At 39.4% G+C, this 18,397-nt stretch overlaps 2 protein-coding genes across 4 annotated transcripts in view; both read right to left on the bottom strand.

Moving 5' to 3' along the window:
• CUNH5orf34 (chromosome unknown C5orf34 homolog) overlaps positions 1 to 9,265 on the bottom strand; it is a 30,166-nt gene extending 20,901 nt beyond the window's left edge. The window contains exons 1-4 of the mRNA XM_008692573.1: positions 8,050 to 9,265; positions 3,589 to 3,822; positions 3,338 to 3,427; positions 323 to 969 (exon numbers count right to left, since the gene is read on the bottom strand). Of these exons, the coding sequence (XP_008690795.1) occupies positions 323 to 969; positions 3,338 to 3,427; positions 3,589 to 3,783 (932 nt within the window). The 5' untranslated portion in view covers positions 3,784 to 3,822; positions 8,050 to 9,265. The remainder of the gene's footprint in view (positions 1 to 322; positions 970 to 3,337; positions 3,428 to 3,588; positions 3,823 to 8,049) is intronic.
• Positions 9,266 to 11,964: 2,699 nt separating this feature from the next.
• PAIP1 (poly(A) binding protein interacting protein 1) overlaps positions 11,965 to 18,397 on the bottom strand; it is a 31,129-nt gene continuing 24,696 nt past the window's right edge. For 2 of the 3 annotated variants that reach the window (XM_040630456.1, XM_040630455.1), the window contains exons 10-11: positions 17,132 to 17,225; positions 14,371 to 14,747 (exon numbers count right to left, since the gene is read on the bottom strand). In XM_040630456.1, the coding sequence (XP_040486390.1) occupies positions 14,654 to 14,747; positions 17,132 to 17,225 (188 nt within the window). In that variant the 3' untranslated portion in view covers positions 14,371 to 14,653. Of the gene's footprint in view, positions 14,748 to 17,131; positions 17,226 to 18,397 lie in introns of all 3 variants that reach the window. The other variant, XM_040630454.1, reaches the window with a different exon arrangement.

The raw sequence follows: 18,397 nt of genomic DNA, 5'->3' as shown, positions 1-18,397 counted from the left end.
TCTTTTCAGTGACAGTGACCTTCATAGAGTCTAAGCTCCTAGAAAGTAGGGACTCTGTCTCGGTCATCTCTATAGTCTCCGTGCTTTACAAAGTATGTACTGTATAGTCAGCCTTCCATAAACACTCGGGGCACGGGCACAGAGTAAGAAACATAAGCAACCCATTGGCTAGGGAAATGATTTACTATCGGTTATTGGCAAAGTTTTGGATCACTGAACTTTCCTTATGAATGGTAGCAGATGACTACAAAAGAAAAATTATCTTTAGTTAAGCACTGGCTCTGACAAGAGCTTTATGACAAAGAAGCCATTCTTCCATTACCTGTGCAGGTGGGGGACAGGACAGCTGAGCAGCAGGGCCCTGGGAAGAACAGAAACCTCTTTTCCTCTTTCCTCTGAAATCTCGGAAGTTAACGTTCTACTCTGGGTGGTGTCTGCATCAATTCTAGACACACTGCTGATTTTATTATGAAAAAGACGTGCTAAAGACAAAGGATATTTCCATTCCTCTGGACAGGAGGCCACAGGCCAGCGCTGTTTCACCCACGTGTATACACATGTGTGTCCTGTACCAGGAGGAGGCGGCTCCTCCTCCCCTTCAGCTCCATCCACACAGCTCTTCTTCTCCAAAGATTCCTTGGATTTCGTGATCTGACAGTAAAGTTCATTTTCTTTATTCTTCAGTCTCTGTCTTGATAAACTTCCGTATGTACAGATTTTGCCTGCTTTTTCAACTAGTTTGGCCTTTCTGGCTTGATTCTTCTTTTCCGACAATACTATAGACGAGTCTGGCTTCTGGCTTACTTTACACAAAAAATGTACTGTAAATTCATGCTGTGATCTCGGCAGGCAAAGGTATGCGTGCCCATCTAACGAGGCTATCTTCACGCTGCCACTCTGCGTACAAATCACACCATCATCAGTGTCAGGACTGGGCCATCTCGCTTCTGAGAAGTCAACGAAGATACGCTGAGTGAAGGGGAGAAAGAGAGATGGGGAGTATTTTATCAGCAGTCCAATGTTGCCATACATTTGATGCTTACAAACTGTGTAAGAACTCTCTTAAAGTTGGGTTTGTGTTTTACTACCGAGAGAATGAAAAATGGAGAAAGGTGTCGGCCTGTATGTATTTTTCCACAGAATATCTGATGTTGTTAAGATTACCTCTCTTAGAGAGATGTAAAACAAACCCAAACACAGATAAAAAATGAAAGAGAAGAAAAAGAAAAAAAGATCCAGGCTATATTTAGTGTTAGACATATTTTTGTTTAAAATGTATCCTGATCAATAAACCTTGCTTTGCTGCCCACTAAAAAAAAAAAAAAAAAAAAAGGTACAATGAATCAGAGATAGATTTTCAGCCCTTCCGAAAAGTCTACCCTGAAAAAGAATACTAACGAGGGGAAACCAGCACTACAATGTACAAACAACACCACAATGTGCTATATTAAAAGCAATCACAACTTAAAGGGTATGGAACTAGTATACAAATCATTGACAGAGCAACTCAGATAATAAGGAAACAGAATCAACCATATCTTAAGATGTCACATGGGATAACATAAACTTTTCAAAACAAGGAGAGAAGGGGAGAATGACTTAATAAATGGTCCTGAAATTACCAAATAGCATGTGGGAAACACTATCTCAAAGGGCTATCAAATAGACTAAATAAGATAACATGTATAAAGTACCTATCCTAAGTAGCACCTGGCATACCATACACTAAAATAAATCCCAAGGAGCTTAAAGGGCAACATTTTTAAAAACTGAATTACTAGTGGCGCCTGGGTGGCTCAGTCAGTTGAGCGTTGGACTTTTGGTTTTGGCTCAGGTCATCATGTCATGTGTCCTGAGATCAAGCCCTGTGTTGGGCTCTGCACTCACTGGGGAGTCTGCTTGGGGTTCTCTCCCTCTGCCCCTCCCCCACTTGTGTGCATGCTCTCAAATACATAAATGAATCTAAAAAAACAAAACAAAACAAACTGGATTACTCAAAGGTAAACTGATCCTGACCAACAGCAAACGGACTCCCGACAGGTGCCAGTGCCCACTGCATCTCATCATGTAAGATAAAAACAGTAGGTGTCATGTAACAGTCTTTTTTTTTAACAGTTTTTTAATCAATTAATCTTGCCAACAGTTAAACATTTTAGTTTCCATTTATATAAAACCTTAAATTTACAAAAACTAGTGTCAAGAAAGCCTCTTAATCTTACAGTGCTATTTATGTGTATAGATGTTAGTGGCAAAGCTGGCTTGTAAGGCTGGTCAGTTAAGAGAGTTCTCTCTTCAGGGTGCCTGGGTGGCTCAGTCGGTGAGCCATGGCTCAGGCCATGATCCCAGGGTTCTGGGATCAAGCTCCACGCTGGGCTCCCTGCTCAGTGGGGAATCTACTTCTTCCTCTTCCTCTGCCCCTCCCCTCACTTGTGCTTTCTCTCTCTCACTCTCTCTCTCAAATAATTGAATCTTTAAAAAAAAAAAAAAGTTCTCCCTTCTAGAATTAGATTATGTGATAATCCTACTACAGCATCAGCAGCAAATTATGCAGTTTCAATGAATAAAGTTATTCAAAAGATAGTGGAAAAATACCCTTATAGACTAAGTCACAGCTTACAATTTTTCTTGGCTCTTTTGCCATCATAACGGTAGCAGAAAGTGGTTAAAAGACAGTCTTCAGAGTCAGAGAGATGGGGTTCAAATCCTGACTGCCTTTTAGAAAATGTCCACCAACAAGGTTAGGTAAACTCTCTGAGATTTAGTTCCCTCACCTGTAAAAAGGGGCTAAATATACCTGTTCTGACTGGCTGGACATCCATTTTGATTATCAGGAACTCATGCCATACTGACTAGTGTTATTAAAAATTTTTAATATCCTTCCTAGTTCTTGGCACATAGTAAATCCTCAATAAATGATAGTTATCATTATTATTCATAAAAGTCCAAAATAGAATAGAAGCAAAAAAATAAAATGTGTATACCTATCAGTAATTACACATCTCTACTACACATGAACTGCATGAAAACTACTAAAAATGGCCACATAATTTCTTAATTTTGAATACCTCTGAGAATCAAAAAGTCATCAGTCAGAAAAATTCTGAGTAGAATCTTTGGCTACAAAGAAAAAGGCAGGAAGATGAACTATGTACCTTCTGGGTCTCAATCAATTATAAGATACCAGAACACCCTAATCTGGTGAAAGATAAAAGCCTATGCATTCTACAGCAATGTGTGTATTCCCAAATGTCATGAAGAAAAAGATTAAAGATGAAACTACCTGTTTCTAATTACTTGTCCTCAAATATTACTTCTAAAAAAAGCTTTAAAAAATTACCTTTCTTCTTTTAGAAGGTATGATGCTTTCAGATAAAAAAGGGCAAACAGCAAAAGAATTTCGAAAATCTAGGGCCCGCTGTAGTTGCTCCTATGAAAAGAAATACAAAATGTTAACTTAAAAAATGTAAAACAATTTGAAAATCAATTTAGAGTGACGGTAATCTGGAATACTAATTACCTTCCATATTCTGACTATCTCAACAATATTCTGGTATCAGAAAGAGTTGGTCTTGTGTCATCTTTACTTACTCGGTAAGTGCTAATAACGAAGTGTGTCCTTTGACGAAGTCTTTCTGGCTGTTCTAAAGGATGCGCTGAAACAGGAGGTGCCTTTTCAAATAAAAATTCAGAGCCACACGGAGAAAGCTGCAGTCTGGAACCATCCACATATTGCACTTGCACTGAATCATCTTCATAAAGTACCATTCGCACTTCAGCTGCCATTACTAGGACTATGGATAAAAAGTCCTTCCAAGGTGAAGACTGAAGGAAATAGGAAATAGGGTAACACAAATAGTTCTTTTAATGTACAAAGTTCTATCATAAAAAATGGATGCATTTTCTAAGAACATTAAGCAAAATGTATTTCCCTTGCATTTATTTTTGTTGGAGGAAAAGTGATTAATGGGGCACCTGGGTGGCTCAGTTGGTTAAGCGTCCAACTCTTGGTTCTGGCTCAGGTCGTGATCTCAGGATTGTGAGATCGAGCCCCACATCTGGCTCCACACTGAGCCCAGAATCTGCTTGAGATTCTTCCCCCCTTCCTCCCCCTCTGTTCCTCCCCCCTCCGTGCTCTCTCTCTTTCTCTCTAAAATAAAAAAAAAATTAAGAAGTGAAATAAATAAATGTTAAGAACTGATTATTTTACTACATACTTTTAAATGATCTGAAATTAAGAACCTACACAGAATGCCGGATTAACCCCTAGTGCTTTACTCTAATGTGGGAAGGTAGCCTAGAGGGAGAAGAAAGCCCACCAAGTTATAATTGCCTTAATAATTTCAATAGCTTTAGTTCTCCTGAAGTTTAATTTCTGTAAATTATACAGCAAATCATTTGTAATATATGCAAAAGGCAGGCCAAAAGTAACTATTAGGCCTAAGAAAAAAGAATACTGAAAAAGAAATCCCAATACCTGGATTTTTGTTCTTAGTGTGACATTAAGGAAGTAGTTCCATGTCACTACTGAGCAAGCTAATCAATCTTCTAGTGTCTTAGACTCACTCTTATTTCACTGAATTCAATTTCCCCTTCCCTACCTCTAAAATGATTGTCATCACCTATGCTTTCCATCACCCTGGGTTGATGGAAGGGGAATTAGAGGGTTGGGTTCCATTCATACTCCACCATTTACTAGCTAAATGCCTCAGGCTGTTTGTTTCCTTATTTGTAAAATGGGGCATATTAGCGAGATTGTTAATATGAACTGAACCAGACAACACATATGCCAGTGCTAGAATTGCAATGTCGCTTTGTAGGAGCCCAAGAAATCTTTTTTTTTTTTTTTTAAGAATTTATTTATTTATTTGTCAGAGAGAGAGAGAGAGAGAGAGAGAGCACAACAAGCAGGGGGAGCAACAGAGGGAGAAGGAGGCAGGGGGAGAATCAGTCTTCCTGCTGAGCAAGGAGCCCAATTCGGGACTTGATCCCAGGGCACTGGAATCGTGACCTGAGCTGAAGGCAGATGCTTAACTGACTGAGGCACCCAGGCGTCCCATGAGCCACCCAGGTATCCCAGAGCTCAGTAAATCCTATGATTCCTTTCTAACACCATTGCCATCCTCTCTGACACTTGCCCATCTCCCTCTAGAACACTATCCTTCTTTGTTTTTTAAGATTTACTCATTTATTAGAGAGAGCGAGAGGGAGGGAGAGGGAGGGGAGGGAAGGGGAAAGGAAGAGAATCTTCAAGCAGACTCCCCTCTGAGCGTGGAGCCCAACGCAGGGCTCCATCTTACCACCCTAAGATCACGACCTGAGCCGAAACCAAGAGTTGGAAGCTCTACCGACTGAGCCACCCAGGTGCTCCTAGGACATCATCCTTTTTAAGACTTTCTAAACACTAACCCATCCTCTTCTAAGACAGTATCTCCTACTACTCAGGTGATCAACTTTCACCTGACAGAAAAAAGTAACTTTCCCCAGTTTACCCTTTTTGCCTACCAAAAAAATTCTCAAGTATAATATCCACTCATTGTCTTTCTCACCATCTTCAATCCATTGCAATCCAGCTTTCCTCCACCTTTCTACTGAAATTGTTTCACAATGGTCACCAATGTCTTCCTACACCCAGTAAATTCAGTCTTCATCCCACTAAACTGCTTACTCTGTGATAGTGTTGTCTACCTTCCCTGCACCAAACTCTCTTCTCCTCTGCCTTTCATTTTTTTAAAAAATGAGCGAGTGCCATTTCTCCCACTACATCTACCTGTTTTTATTTTATTTTATTTTTTTAAATTTTAAGTAGACTCCACACCCAACGTGGGGACTTTAACTCATGATCCTGAGATTAGGAGTCACATGCTCTACCGACCAAGCCAGCCAGGGACACCTACCTCTGTTTTTAGTTTAATAATTCCTTTCACCATTCTCTTAAATCAAGGATTTAAGACCTGAATTTACTCCCATTTCATCTCTTCCTACTATAACCACTCAGGTCGCTTTTATGCCCACCCTTGCTTTTTAAAAAGATCTTACCCCCTTTCAATGTATGTAATTAACTACATATGACTGGCCTACAATCTTTTGTAAAATATGTCAGAATAAAAGTACACATTACACCATATGGTCTCTCCTGAGGAGTAACACAATTTTATTGATTTCCCCTCTCTAGAAAACTTCCAAATCCACCTGACCTCTCCCCAGAACTTCAAGCTGCCTGCTAGACCTCTCTTCATGTCCTTGTCCCACAGATAAATCAAATTCAATCAACATGACTAAAATGGAACATCATCACTCCCACCAAAGCAGACTTCTGTAACATCTCCTAATTTCACTTTCACTCTTAACTCCCTCAAGTCCAGTCTACATACAGTAGCCAGAGGGATCTTTTAAAATAAAAATGAGATCTATCGTAGCATCCTGGCTCACAATACCATTTTGCACTTAGATAAAATTCCTAGTCATGACCTATAACAGCCACACAATCTGGCCTCATCTTCTTCTCCAAATATCATCTCCTAACTCTCTTCTCTTTTTTCAGGACACTTTAGATACAGTGGCCTTTTAAATGTTTTTAAAACAAGCTGTTTCCTATCTCAGAAACTGTGTACTGTTCTTCCTGCCTAGCATGTCCTTTCCCTGGCTTATCACATGGCTGGCTCTTTGTCTTTAAAACTTAAGTATCATTTCCTCAAAGGCCTAACTTGATCATCTCAATTAAAGTTTTCCCAACCATCTCCCAATCACTGTTTTTTTTTTTTTTTTTTTTTTTTTTAAGATTTTATTTACTTGTCAGAGAGAGAGAGAGCACAAGCAGGGGGAGCAGCAGGCAGAGGGAGAAGCAGCCTCCCCTCCCAGCAGGGAACCCCATGCGGGACTTGATCCAAGGACCCTGGGATCATGATCTGAGCTGAAGGCAGAGGCTTAACTGACTTAGCCACCCAGGCATCCCTCCCAATCACTTTTTATCCATTTAATCTTTTTTACTCATAGCATCTATCACTATCAAAACTGATTCTATTCATTTCCCTGCTTTTTGTCTTTTTCCACTAGGATATAAACTCAATCAGACCAGAGACCGCATCTCTCTTATTCACAGTAGTATCACTGGCATTTAAAACATTACTTAGCAAATAATAAGGGTGCTATAAATATTTATTTAATGATGAAAGAATAAGTAAGTGAATTTCAGAATTCCTGCTCCTCCTGAATTTACAATTTGAGTTACTGGCATCTCAATGTTAACAATATTTGACTTTTCACTCTGTTTCTCTCCACACCCCTGTAACATGTCTTGTTGATTTGGTAGGTTTCTTTTATGAACCAGGCTCTTTTCCATTTCAGTCCATCAACTCTCCCCTCCATTTCTGCAACTATCTGGGACCTTCTTCAGTTTCTTCCCTCTCCATTTCCAGTATTGCTATTATAGGTAACTTTCCACAATCCAGAGCATACCAACCACTTTACATCACTTGTTTATATGTTCATTTCACAAGCAATAAATATTCATAGCAATAAATGTATTTATACTGCATACACACACATACACATATAAATCTCAGATATCTACTTGCTATTTCTAAAAAAAAAAACAAAACAGGTTGGAAAACTTGTATTTTCTGATTGCCAATTGGGAAAAGGTCTCTATGTTTGGCCAAATTTTTAATTTAAAAAAAAAAAAGGTTACTGAGATATAATTGTTATTTATTTAAATAACAAGCAGACACAAGAAACAGTGGAATATCTGAAGTTCCTGGCATATTATAAAAAAAAAAAAAAAAACATGATCCGGCTCCAACTCACATTTCAGCCTCATCTCTACTGTCTTATTCCTGCTTGTTTTCACCACCCAGTACATTACGTCAGAGTGTTTAACGATCAAAAGCCACAAGTCTGTACTTGATATCAATGGGACCTCATTCTTCCAAATGACAATATCTAGTTACAGAAAGAGCCTCACCAAAACACCAACCAATGTCTTGGACTCACACGGCAATTACGAGATGAACAGTCTTAGAAATGAGGCCATCAACGGCCCCTTTAATTTACCAAAATGCTTGAAGCCTGCCCGCGACTGCTTCTCGAGGGATATTTCTTGAATTTGACAAATTACCAACAAGTGATGTTTTCTGATGAGAGAAAGCAATCACAGCCGTAGAGGAATAAGGCCACAGAGAGAGTGTTTTGGCCGAGACGTCCTTCGTGTCACGGTAGCGGGAAAGAGGCGGCAGCGCCAACTACCAACCCGCAAAGAAAACACAGGAACTCAACAGCAGTTCAAATCTTCCCGCAACCCGGGGAAGCGTCTTTCCTCTCCCGAAAAAGACCGGAAGTCCCGCCCAGTCCGCGCCCTCCGCTCCGGGAGCCAATCTCCGTCTCGCTCCTAGTAAAGAGCGGGACCGGAAGTAAGGGAGGTGGGCTTTCCCAGTCCTGAATGAGGTTGCTTCCTTCTTGATTTTTACTTCCGATACTCGAGTTAGTACCGGTACGACATGGTTGTGATTCATCCTGCCAGGCAGCTCAGCCAAGAGCTAACCACGAGTGGATTTTAGTGGAGTAATGCTTATTTAAATACTCTGAACAACAATTATACCTTAATAAAGCTGTAAAAAAACCCAAACAAAAACTTGGCCAAAGATAGAGACCTCTTCTTTTCCTAATTTGGTATCAACTATGCATCTGCACTTTTTTACTAAAATAGCAAGTAGCGTGTCTGCTAAATTTATTGTTATTACGTATTTATGGGGAACCTACTATGTGCTGGACACCCTGGGAATAAAGCAGGGAATGAGACCGAGGGTCGAGGATGGGGGCTGGGAATCAACCGGAATGAAAGGAGTGGACAATAATGTGATCACAGTAGTGGTTAAATGTTCCTAAACTAAAATACAGAGGTCTGTGAGAGCATGTAGTGGACAGACCCGAGGCTGAGGAAGTATTTCCACTGAAATCCAAAGGGTAAGTAGGTGTTAGCCAAGTACTTCAAGCGGAATTAACAGCTTGTGTTCAGGCCCTGAGGCCCAAAGGAAAGATCTTGCTCCCTTCAAAAGGCCGGTTTGATTTAAGAATGGGTAAAGAGGCGAGAGAGGCTTTTAGGAGAGAGAAGCCTGAATGGGGACTTAGAGATAGGCAAGGACCAGATCATTATGCATATTATGAATTATGGACTTTATCTTAAAAGCGATGGTAAACTATTACAAGGGCTTTTTTTTGGGTTTAATTTTAGTTAACGTACAGTGCAATATTGGTTTTGGAGTAGGATTCAGTGATTCATCACTTATATACAACCCCCAGCACTCATCACAAGTGCCCTCTTTAATACACATCACCCATCTAGCCCATCCCCCACCCACCTACCTCAATCAACACTCAATTTGTTCTCTATCCTTAAGAGTCTCTTAGGCCTTGTTTCCCTCTCTCCTTTTTCTCTCCCCCCTTCTTTTTTTCTATTCCCACTTCCCATATGTTTATCTGTTTTGTCTTAAATTCCACATATGAAATTATATGGTAATTTTTTCTCTGACTTATTTCACTTAGCGTAATACACTCAAGCTCCATCCACATCATTGCAAATGGCAAGATTTCATTCTTTTTGATGGCTGAGTAGCATTGTATTGTACATACATACCACATCTTCTTTATCCCATTCATCAGTCGATGAATTTGGGCTCTCTGCATAATTTGGCTGTTGTTAATAATCAAGGGCTTTTTAAGCAAAGGTGGCAGCACCAAGGAATGGAAAGAAATCTAACTCCTGGGGCGCCTGGATGGCTCAGTCGTTAAGCATCTGCCTTTGGCTCAGGGAGTGATCCCGGTGCTCTGGGATCGAGCCCTGCATCAGGCTCCTCCGCCGGGAGCCTGCTTCTTCCTCTCCCACTCCCCCTGCTTGTGTTCCCTCTCTCACTGGCTGTCTCTGTCAAATAAATAAATAAAATCTTTAAAAAAAAAAAAAAAAAGAAATCTAACTCCTTAAATTCATCTCCATTTTTGAAAGTCTGATAAGCAAATTGACCTCATCTTATATAAAGTGTAATAAAGGCATCCTCAGATGCCCTGTTTTCATTGATCAGTAACATCAATTTGTATTATACAGTGTTAACTTAGGTCTTACCCTGCTCCCACCTTTTTCCTAATGACTAAGAACCTCCTATCTGTAAACTGTCTACTACTAAGGGGTTTTGTGATGCTATTTGTACTTTAGAAAGATCCCTGGAATGTCTGAGTGAAGAATGGATTGTAGGATGCAAGAGCAGACGTGGGGAGCCCGGAAGTCTTGAAAACGCGATGGAAGAGATGGCATTTCAGATTAAGATTAGATAGTGAGGATGGGAGAGCACAACTCCAAGAAATATTTACATCAATTCAATAGTCTTGGGGATGATTGAACAGGAGTTAAAAACAGTTCCGTGAGTTCTGGTTGGAACAAGTGGATGGGGGCAGTGCCATCAATCAGACAGACATAAGAAAATTTAGGAATTGCAGGACTTCAATTTTGTAAGTCTTCCTAGTGCAGATACATTAGCAAAGGTCTAGAAACAGATTAGAAACAAATCTGGAAGTCAGTGTTGATAGCTGCTAACTGAAGCTTTAGGAGAGGATTAAATAGTCCGAGGATATAGTGACATCAGAAGAAAATGTTGACTGAGCTTTGAGGAACACCAGTACTTACAGATTAGTTAAGGGAAAAGAATCCCACACTGAGGAACAGCCAGAAAGAAGGCTACTCTATTCCAGATGCCTAGAGGTTTTCAATCTTAGTGTCCCTTGATAGTGTCAGATATTGCCTAGAGAACAAGCTAAAGAATCAAGTATCTACTGGATTTAGTGGCATAAATGTCATTGGCGGCTCTAGCAAGGGGTGTTGTGTATAGTGGCAGCAGAAGCCATAGGTCTGAATAGCAAATAGGAAGGAAATGGAAAACAAATATGGGACATTTGAAGAATCTGGCTAGGAAGGAGACAGAACTGTAGAGAAATGTGAGGGCCAGATTTCTCCTGATGAGAGGAATGACATACTCAACAGCTCATGCAAAGGGCCAATGGAGAGAGATTTAAGAAAGAAAAAGTACAAACCAAGTAACAACAGAGTTCATGAGAGAGCGAGGGGGATGGGATTCAAGCACACGTGGAATAATTGGCCTTTAACAGGAGGGATACTTCCCGTACAAGAGGGATGAAATGAATGCAGACGCATTTGTGTACATTTGCCCGTGTTCTGCTGTGAAGCAAGTCATTAGGGGATGAGGAACAGAGTGGAGAGTTTGAAATAAGCAAGGTAATAAAGATGGTAGGATTATTGGCAGTGCTGATAGCTTGGGTGGTGATTATGAGTTTACACTGGTACAAGCCTACCAGAAACATGACCTCCAGCTGCCTGGCTGAAGCAACAGTGTTGGGTCCATCCAGGGTTGGTTTTGTCAGGCTGACACAATATATGATCTAGTATACACGACCTAAAATTATTTACATCTACTGAAGTCTAGTGAGCCAAAGACCACCAGGTTAAAGCCTGCTGATAAAATCTTATTTATCAGCTTGTAAGCAAGGGAGCAAACTCCAGAGAAAACATGAATGGCATGCTAGTCAAGAGGGAGGAGGGCACCCACTTTGGTAAAATTTGGATTCCTGCTGAAGGATTCTGAGGAGATTATAAGGGAAGGGATACCCGTTCTGAGTTGGATGCTGCTTCTGAAACAGAATTAGCAGCAGGAATTGACTAGGGTCTGGGTGCTGTTATGCGGTGACAGCCGTTTAGTAATCGGGTATCCCCAGGAATAGATGGGTGGGATAGCAAAGCAGGTCTGAAGATGACAAAGCGGTGGTCATACAAAGGGGTCATGATGGCAGTTTATAAGTGCATGACTTTGGGAAAAATGTGTCCCATTAACTTTGTAGCTGGCTTTATCTGTGTCTGTCCCCCCAACCAGATAAACAGCAAGGGTACTTCTTTTTTTTCTTTTTCCATTGAGAGCTGATTTTCAGTCCTTCAAGCCTGAACAGCTTTTTACTCTTTCATACCATGTATCATCTCTTGCTAAATGTGACTGATTTTTTCTTAAATGAGGACTTCCTCCAGATCCATCTGTTCCTCTATAGATAAGACTTAATGGAATACCGAATCATGCCCTTCTGACAATTTCCAATCTACAGTGAACCTCCAGTTTCTTAGACCCTCGCCCAAATTATACAACCAAAGCCCCAATCCTATATAATGAGTTCTAATACCCTTTCACTGACACACACCACAGTTCCCCATATGTGTAGTCTGCTATAGTGCAAAAGCAGGAAGCCCAGCCTGCTCAGGGACATGTATGTTCCTGGTAGTCTTTGGCTGGAAGGGCACGGACAACATAAAGACAGAAGGTCTGAGTTGATGACATAAGTGCCAGATTTTGTACAATCCAATATTTGTACTTTGTTACCAGAACACAAGCCTATGACCTGCACTAGGACCTATGTGTCCTTGCTGATTGGAGACTTATACTATTAATCCTTACGAAAGACTTAGGACCCATGTTTCTGTTGAAGATATGGCCAACAATTGTACCACAGGGCCAGCTCTTCCTTTCAGGCTATACCATTGCAATTTTGAAACATATCCACACATTTCTTGATGGCCTCCTATTTGACATGGCTTTAGTGACTCAGAACTAAGACTGTAACGGAAGTTAATGCTGTGTGCAGCTTCCAAAATTCAGCTTCTTCCTGAGTCTTCCACAATGCCCCCTCTCAAAATCCAGCTGCCATGTTTGTGAAAAGTCCAGGCCACACGGACAGGTCATGTGTAGGTGGGTCTGGCCAAGTGATAGCTTCAAGTCATCTCGGCCCAGTCAGCCACGTGAGTGAAGACGACTCCAGACGATTACAGCTCCCAGCCATTCGAATCACCTCCAGTCCTTAGTTTTCCCAGCTGAGGCCTCAAACATTGCAGAACAGAAAAAAAGCCGTGCTCTGTCCAAATCCCTGAACCACAGAACCCATGAGCATAATAATCGCTTATTGTTTGAAGACACTAAATTTGGGTGGTTATTTAAACAGCACTAGTAACTGGAACACATAATGACCCTGTTGGTAGCTGCTGAGTGTAGCAGCGACTGGTGACAATGAGCTATTGGACAAAGCTGGATGGTTATTCACAAAGCAACCACGAGAAGTTTAAAGCATATTCAGTTATCATGTACTTGGCCTCTGGTCTAATGTACTGCCCCNTCCCTACACCCTTTTCCCTTCACCCCCAAGATTTACAATGAGCACAGTCTTTGGAGAACTGCAGATTAAGGTAATTATCCACCACATTACAGGAGCCATTCTGAAAGAAAGAATCCTATTACAAGTTCCAAAAACACAATTATACATATCCTTCCCTTTTACAATAAGGAATCTAAAGGTTCATGTTTTATATTTGTTAATTTTTCCAAGTAGACTTGTTACTGAATTCTTAACACACACTGAATAGGACATCTTCTATCCTAGCAGAGTTTCTGATTTCAAACAATTTTATGACAAAGTTCAACAGAAATTCTTTAAAATATCAGGATTACATCCAAAAACTTAGAGGAAAACCAAACTATTTAAATTTTATTTTCAAAGTCTAATTTTAATCCAGACTGAACAAACAAGCAGAAAAGTGAGAAAGCTAACTGTATTAGCAGACACAGATGTACCAAATGTAAAACAGTGGGTTATTAACAGAACTATTTACATGCATATTTACAAGCAATCCTTTTGTACATAAGTTTTACTTTTAGTTAGTTGGAAAAAGGCTTTTGACATTAGGTACAAATATTTTTAAATAGGGCTGAGGTGGTACTACATTATAGTAAAAGTATTAGAAAAGTGATCCTCAGGGTGTATCAATTATAAAGCAGGTGAAAACTTGAGTGACAAAGATCTAGTAAAATTTTCTAGTAAAAAAGTCAATGCAACTCATGCTACAAAATAAAAATGAAAGCCATATAAGTAAAGAATAATGTTCTAGGCTTTAGGGTAATGAAGTTGGGGGGCGGGGAGGAGAACAATTCTAGAATTGCAATAAAACCTAACTGAAGAATCCTGGTTGTTTAGTTGGGAGTTTTAAGTCTTTTTTTTTTTTTTTAATGACATTTTAAAAGCCCTTGGTATCAAATAGCATCTGGATATGTAAATCAGTTGTTAATGATATATCCTAAGACTTTAGTGCTAAAGATTTTCATGATTGTGATTCATATTTGGAACCCAATTCACTGAGACAACGTAAAACTAAATGAAAGCTATTTACTCATCTAAAAAAGGATGCTACATTTTGCAATAATATGTATTTCCAGGCTAAGACTTCTTCCCTCAAGAAAAGTAGAATTTAAAGGTTAAGCTTCTAACCAACTAGCAAAATTTACTTTCAACATTTCATTTATTTCAAAATCGATTTTATTGCAGCCAAAACAGTGGAATTAACTGTACATAATAAACTATTATATATATATACACATTTTAAGTTATAGGGAATAAAGTTTATTTTGGCAGATAGTGTTAAACAAAATTAAAGTTGCATACATTAGTAACATAACTCAACATCCTTAATTTGGTATAAGTGTGACACATTTTCCTGTTTTCCTGTGTTCTGCTAAATCACCATAACCTAAACTGCTTTATAAAACTGATATGTTGAAATTTAGCTTTACTGTTTTCGCTTACGCTCTGATTCCAAACAAAACTTTTCATAAGCTTCTTCTATCTCTGGGTCCATCTCATCATCAATATCATCCAAGTATCTATGAAAGAAGTAAAGATGATTCATAAGTTTAATGTTTTTCAACTCAGAAATATCTAAGATGCTAAGCCACACAAGAAAGTATGGTGATACAACTTTCCTAGACTGTTACAGAATGCAAGCACTATCCAGAATCACATACATGTCAGTCCTCAGACAACCAAACACTTAATCTGAGGAGTTACATTTTACACTGGATTCTGAGTCTCTTGTGTTTGAAATTAAGCTTCTGTTACACTTTCAGACATATGTCTAAAAAAAAATTTAAGTTATCTCTATACCCCATGTGGGGTTCAAATCCAAAACCCCAAGATCAAGAGTCACATGATCTTCTGACTGAGCAGTCAGGCACCCGACATATGTCAAATTCTTAACCTAACCTAAAAGTGAATTTAAAGTCTCGACATACAAATTTGGGGGCTCAAGAGTGATATTATTTTCATAAATTTACTTTAACAATCACACTATAATTAGAACATAATTTCAGATATGCCATTTACCTCTAATACTGTAAAGTTTTATGTCTGTTTTTTTTTTAAGATTTTATTTATTTATTTGACAGAGAGAGCACAAGCAGGGAGAGTGGCAGGCAGAGGGAGAGGGAGCAGCAGGCCCTTGGGCTCCTTGCTCAGCAGGGCTAGATCCCAGGACCCGGGAATCATGACCCGAGCCAAAGGAGGAGGCTCAACCGACTGAGCCACCCTGCTGCCCTATTTTATATCTACTTAACATCAGAAATAGTATTCCTGAAATAACAATTTAGTCACATGCCATTTATTTGGAATCACTTTCATAACAAGAAGCTACCTTTGAAATCATCTATCTCAGAATTTTTCCAACTATTAGTTTAAAATGATGAAAAACAAAGCTTTCCACAGTTAAGTATGAGTAGAAAATTTAAAGAGCCCATTAAGGATTTAATACACATATTCTTACTGAATACCCATAGCCATCTTAAAAAGATGGATACCACTATCACCTCCATTCTTTTTAAGTAATCTCTACGCCCAACATGGGGCTCAAACTCACAACCCTGAGATCAAGGGTCACATGTTCTACTGACTGCACCAGCCAGGCGCCCCTATCATCTCCATTTTAGAGATAAAAAAGACTCTGGAAGGAGGTTACATAAATACTCTGGAGATTTGGGGTTAAATACGTGGCACAGCCAGAATCTGACTCCCAATCTTTTCCCTTTTCAACACTTTTCCTCTACAATAACATGCTGTCGATGGGTCTCCCCACCCTGCAATAATCCTTTCCACCTACATGTGTGACAAACTATCTTGCCAAGACTGTATCAACTGCTGATGGGCCTTTTTGTCGTTGTTCCTCCATTTCCACTACAAGGCCGTGTGCTGAAGTAGCCACAAGTGTATCAGGGCAAGAGCATGTAATGTTTACCAAGCAAAACTTCAGAGGACAACCTGAAATCCAGTGCCAAGAACAGCTTGAACTTCCAGTGGTTCACCAAGCAGGACTGAACCTTTTTCTTAACTGGGCTTGAGTCCTTACACCCCTGCATTTTTTTTTTTTTAAATTAAACTAGAATGTAAAAATATGGTAACATTAGATCTCAAACAGACTTATAAATGTCACTAAATGGGAGAGAGAATAAAAGTGGTTCACTTTTTTAACCTACAACATACTCGAGAGATGAGACGTAAGTCAGATTTAATTTATTCCCTCCTCCACTTTTAGAAGGAAGAAAACCTGAGTAATTGGTCCAAATTCACATAAACCGTTAAGAGAGCTGGAACTAAACCTCACAAGTTCTTGGTTCTTCTTTGACTTGGTGTAATGCAATCTGATGGTAAGGGAGTAGCAAAAGCTTCTTTTATTACAAAGAATGGCAGGTAGGGATTGAGAGATGTGAATGCGACTATAACTTATACCTTCCCATCAGTCCAAACATTGTTATATAGTTATCAGCGTTCTCTTTAATCTTAATTCATCCTCTAACAGCTAAGATCTGAGTCTTCTACTGTCTCCCGGGAGGTGGTTCTAAGTATATACATATTCTTACTCAGTTCTCAAAAGAACTTGAGGGGTCTACTATTTCTACTTTACAGATGGAAAAACAGGCATAGAATTTACCTAAGATCTTACAATATTAGAGCTGAACTGAATCTATGTCATAAAACTGTGCTTGCGTATACCACATTTTAGTTTTTCCCCTTCAGATATATATACATTTTCAGAATCATAGTTTGTGTTTTCTAGTATGACTTCCTGAAAATTTCTGGTAAGCGAGCACTACACATACACCACTGTAGCACCATCAGATCAAAATGAGCATTCTTCATCCACCTTTGTCTAAACTCCATCTACAAAGTATGGCCACAGAAACATCACAAAGAAAGTTAATAGCTAAAAAGAACTTACGGATCACCAGCCCCTGATAAGTCTGTCCCATTTTCTTCATAATCTGGAAAAAAGTCTTCTCTTTCAAGTAACTCTTGATATTTCTCTTGGTAATCTACAAAAAAAGTTTTAAAAATTAAATGCTGACGAAAGTCATAAAACAGCCAGTTAGCCTTCAAAATCTTTTTTAATATTAGTTTTTATTTAGGTAGATCCAATGTTTAAATAGCAGGAAGCTTCCAGTTGCATATTTAATAGCTTTTACAAAACTTATATTCTAATTGGTTTGCTTTTGCCACTTGCATGCTCATAAATCTTAATTATAATATTCCTCTAATTATATGTTGCCAATCAAGGCCATTGTGGACAGACCAGAGCACATGTCACAGCCAACGTGTATGCTGCTTATACGCTTTGCCGGTTCTTTCCAGAAAACAAACAAACAAAAATATATATCTATATAACTTGTTGGGAAAGAACATGTTCTTCCATATTCCTGTTCTTCCTTCCACAAGGAAGGATTTTAATCAAATAGCCTGGCCTCTGGTTGCCCTTACTCTTTCCCGAGGAAGTAAACTGAGCTAGGTAGCTAGCAGCTAACAGCCACTGGCCCATGTTTCTCAATCAGATTAGCTAACCTAGCAAAGGTTCTGAGCACAGGGGATTTTCTTTTCTTGCCTCGGAGACAGCTGGAAGGTAGCTACCTGATAAATGTTTCAACTATTCGAACTTTCCCTTGGTTGGCTTCTTCCAAGGCAATACGGGCAATCGTATAGCTCTCCGTCTGCCAACTGTCTTAGGCAGAGTTACTGAGTATCTTTTAAGATTAGCATGTCCGTACGGAATACTTATCTCTGAATAATAAAACAGATCAGTGTGTATTAAAACTGGTTACCTTAAAATTGGTTTCTTGTGAACAACAGCTACCTCAAATTTCAACAAGATAATTACATTAGACCACATTTTCCCCAAGATTGCCAGTCTCTATAAAACTAATTCCAGCCTAAAAGGTTGGTGATATTTTGACATCCAATTTTGGCAATTTGGCAACAATTACTTAAGGTAACGGATGAGACAAACATTCTTTTAAATGCACAGATGAATTCAGAAAAAAGAAAATCAAGTCCCTTGATGACAAACAAAAAGGGAACTGAACATCATACATACCTAACTCCAGCCAGGAGGCTGGCAGACCACATGCTCTCCGTAACAAAGAGGCTTGGATTTAAAAACCCACCGAAGGTCAGAAAGCAAGGTCCTGGTCCCATGTGAAACGGAGATGGAATT

Source organism: Ursus maritimus, unplaced genomic scaffold (assembly GCF_017311325.1).
Source record: "Ursus maritimus isolate PB19 unplaced genomic scaffold, ASM1731132v1 scaffold_15, whole genome shotgun sequence".
Lineage (NCBI taxonomy): Eukaryota > Metazoa > Chordata > Mammalia > Carnivora > Ursidae > Ursus > Ursus maritimus.
This window is presented reverse-complemented; position numbering and strand designations above follow the sequence as displayed.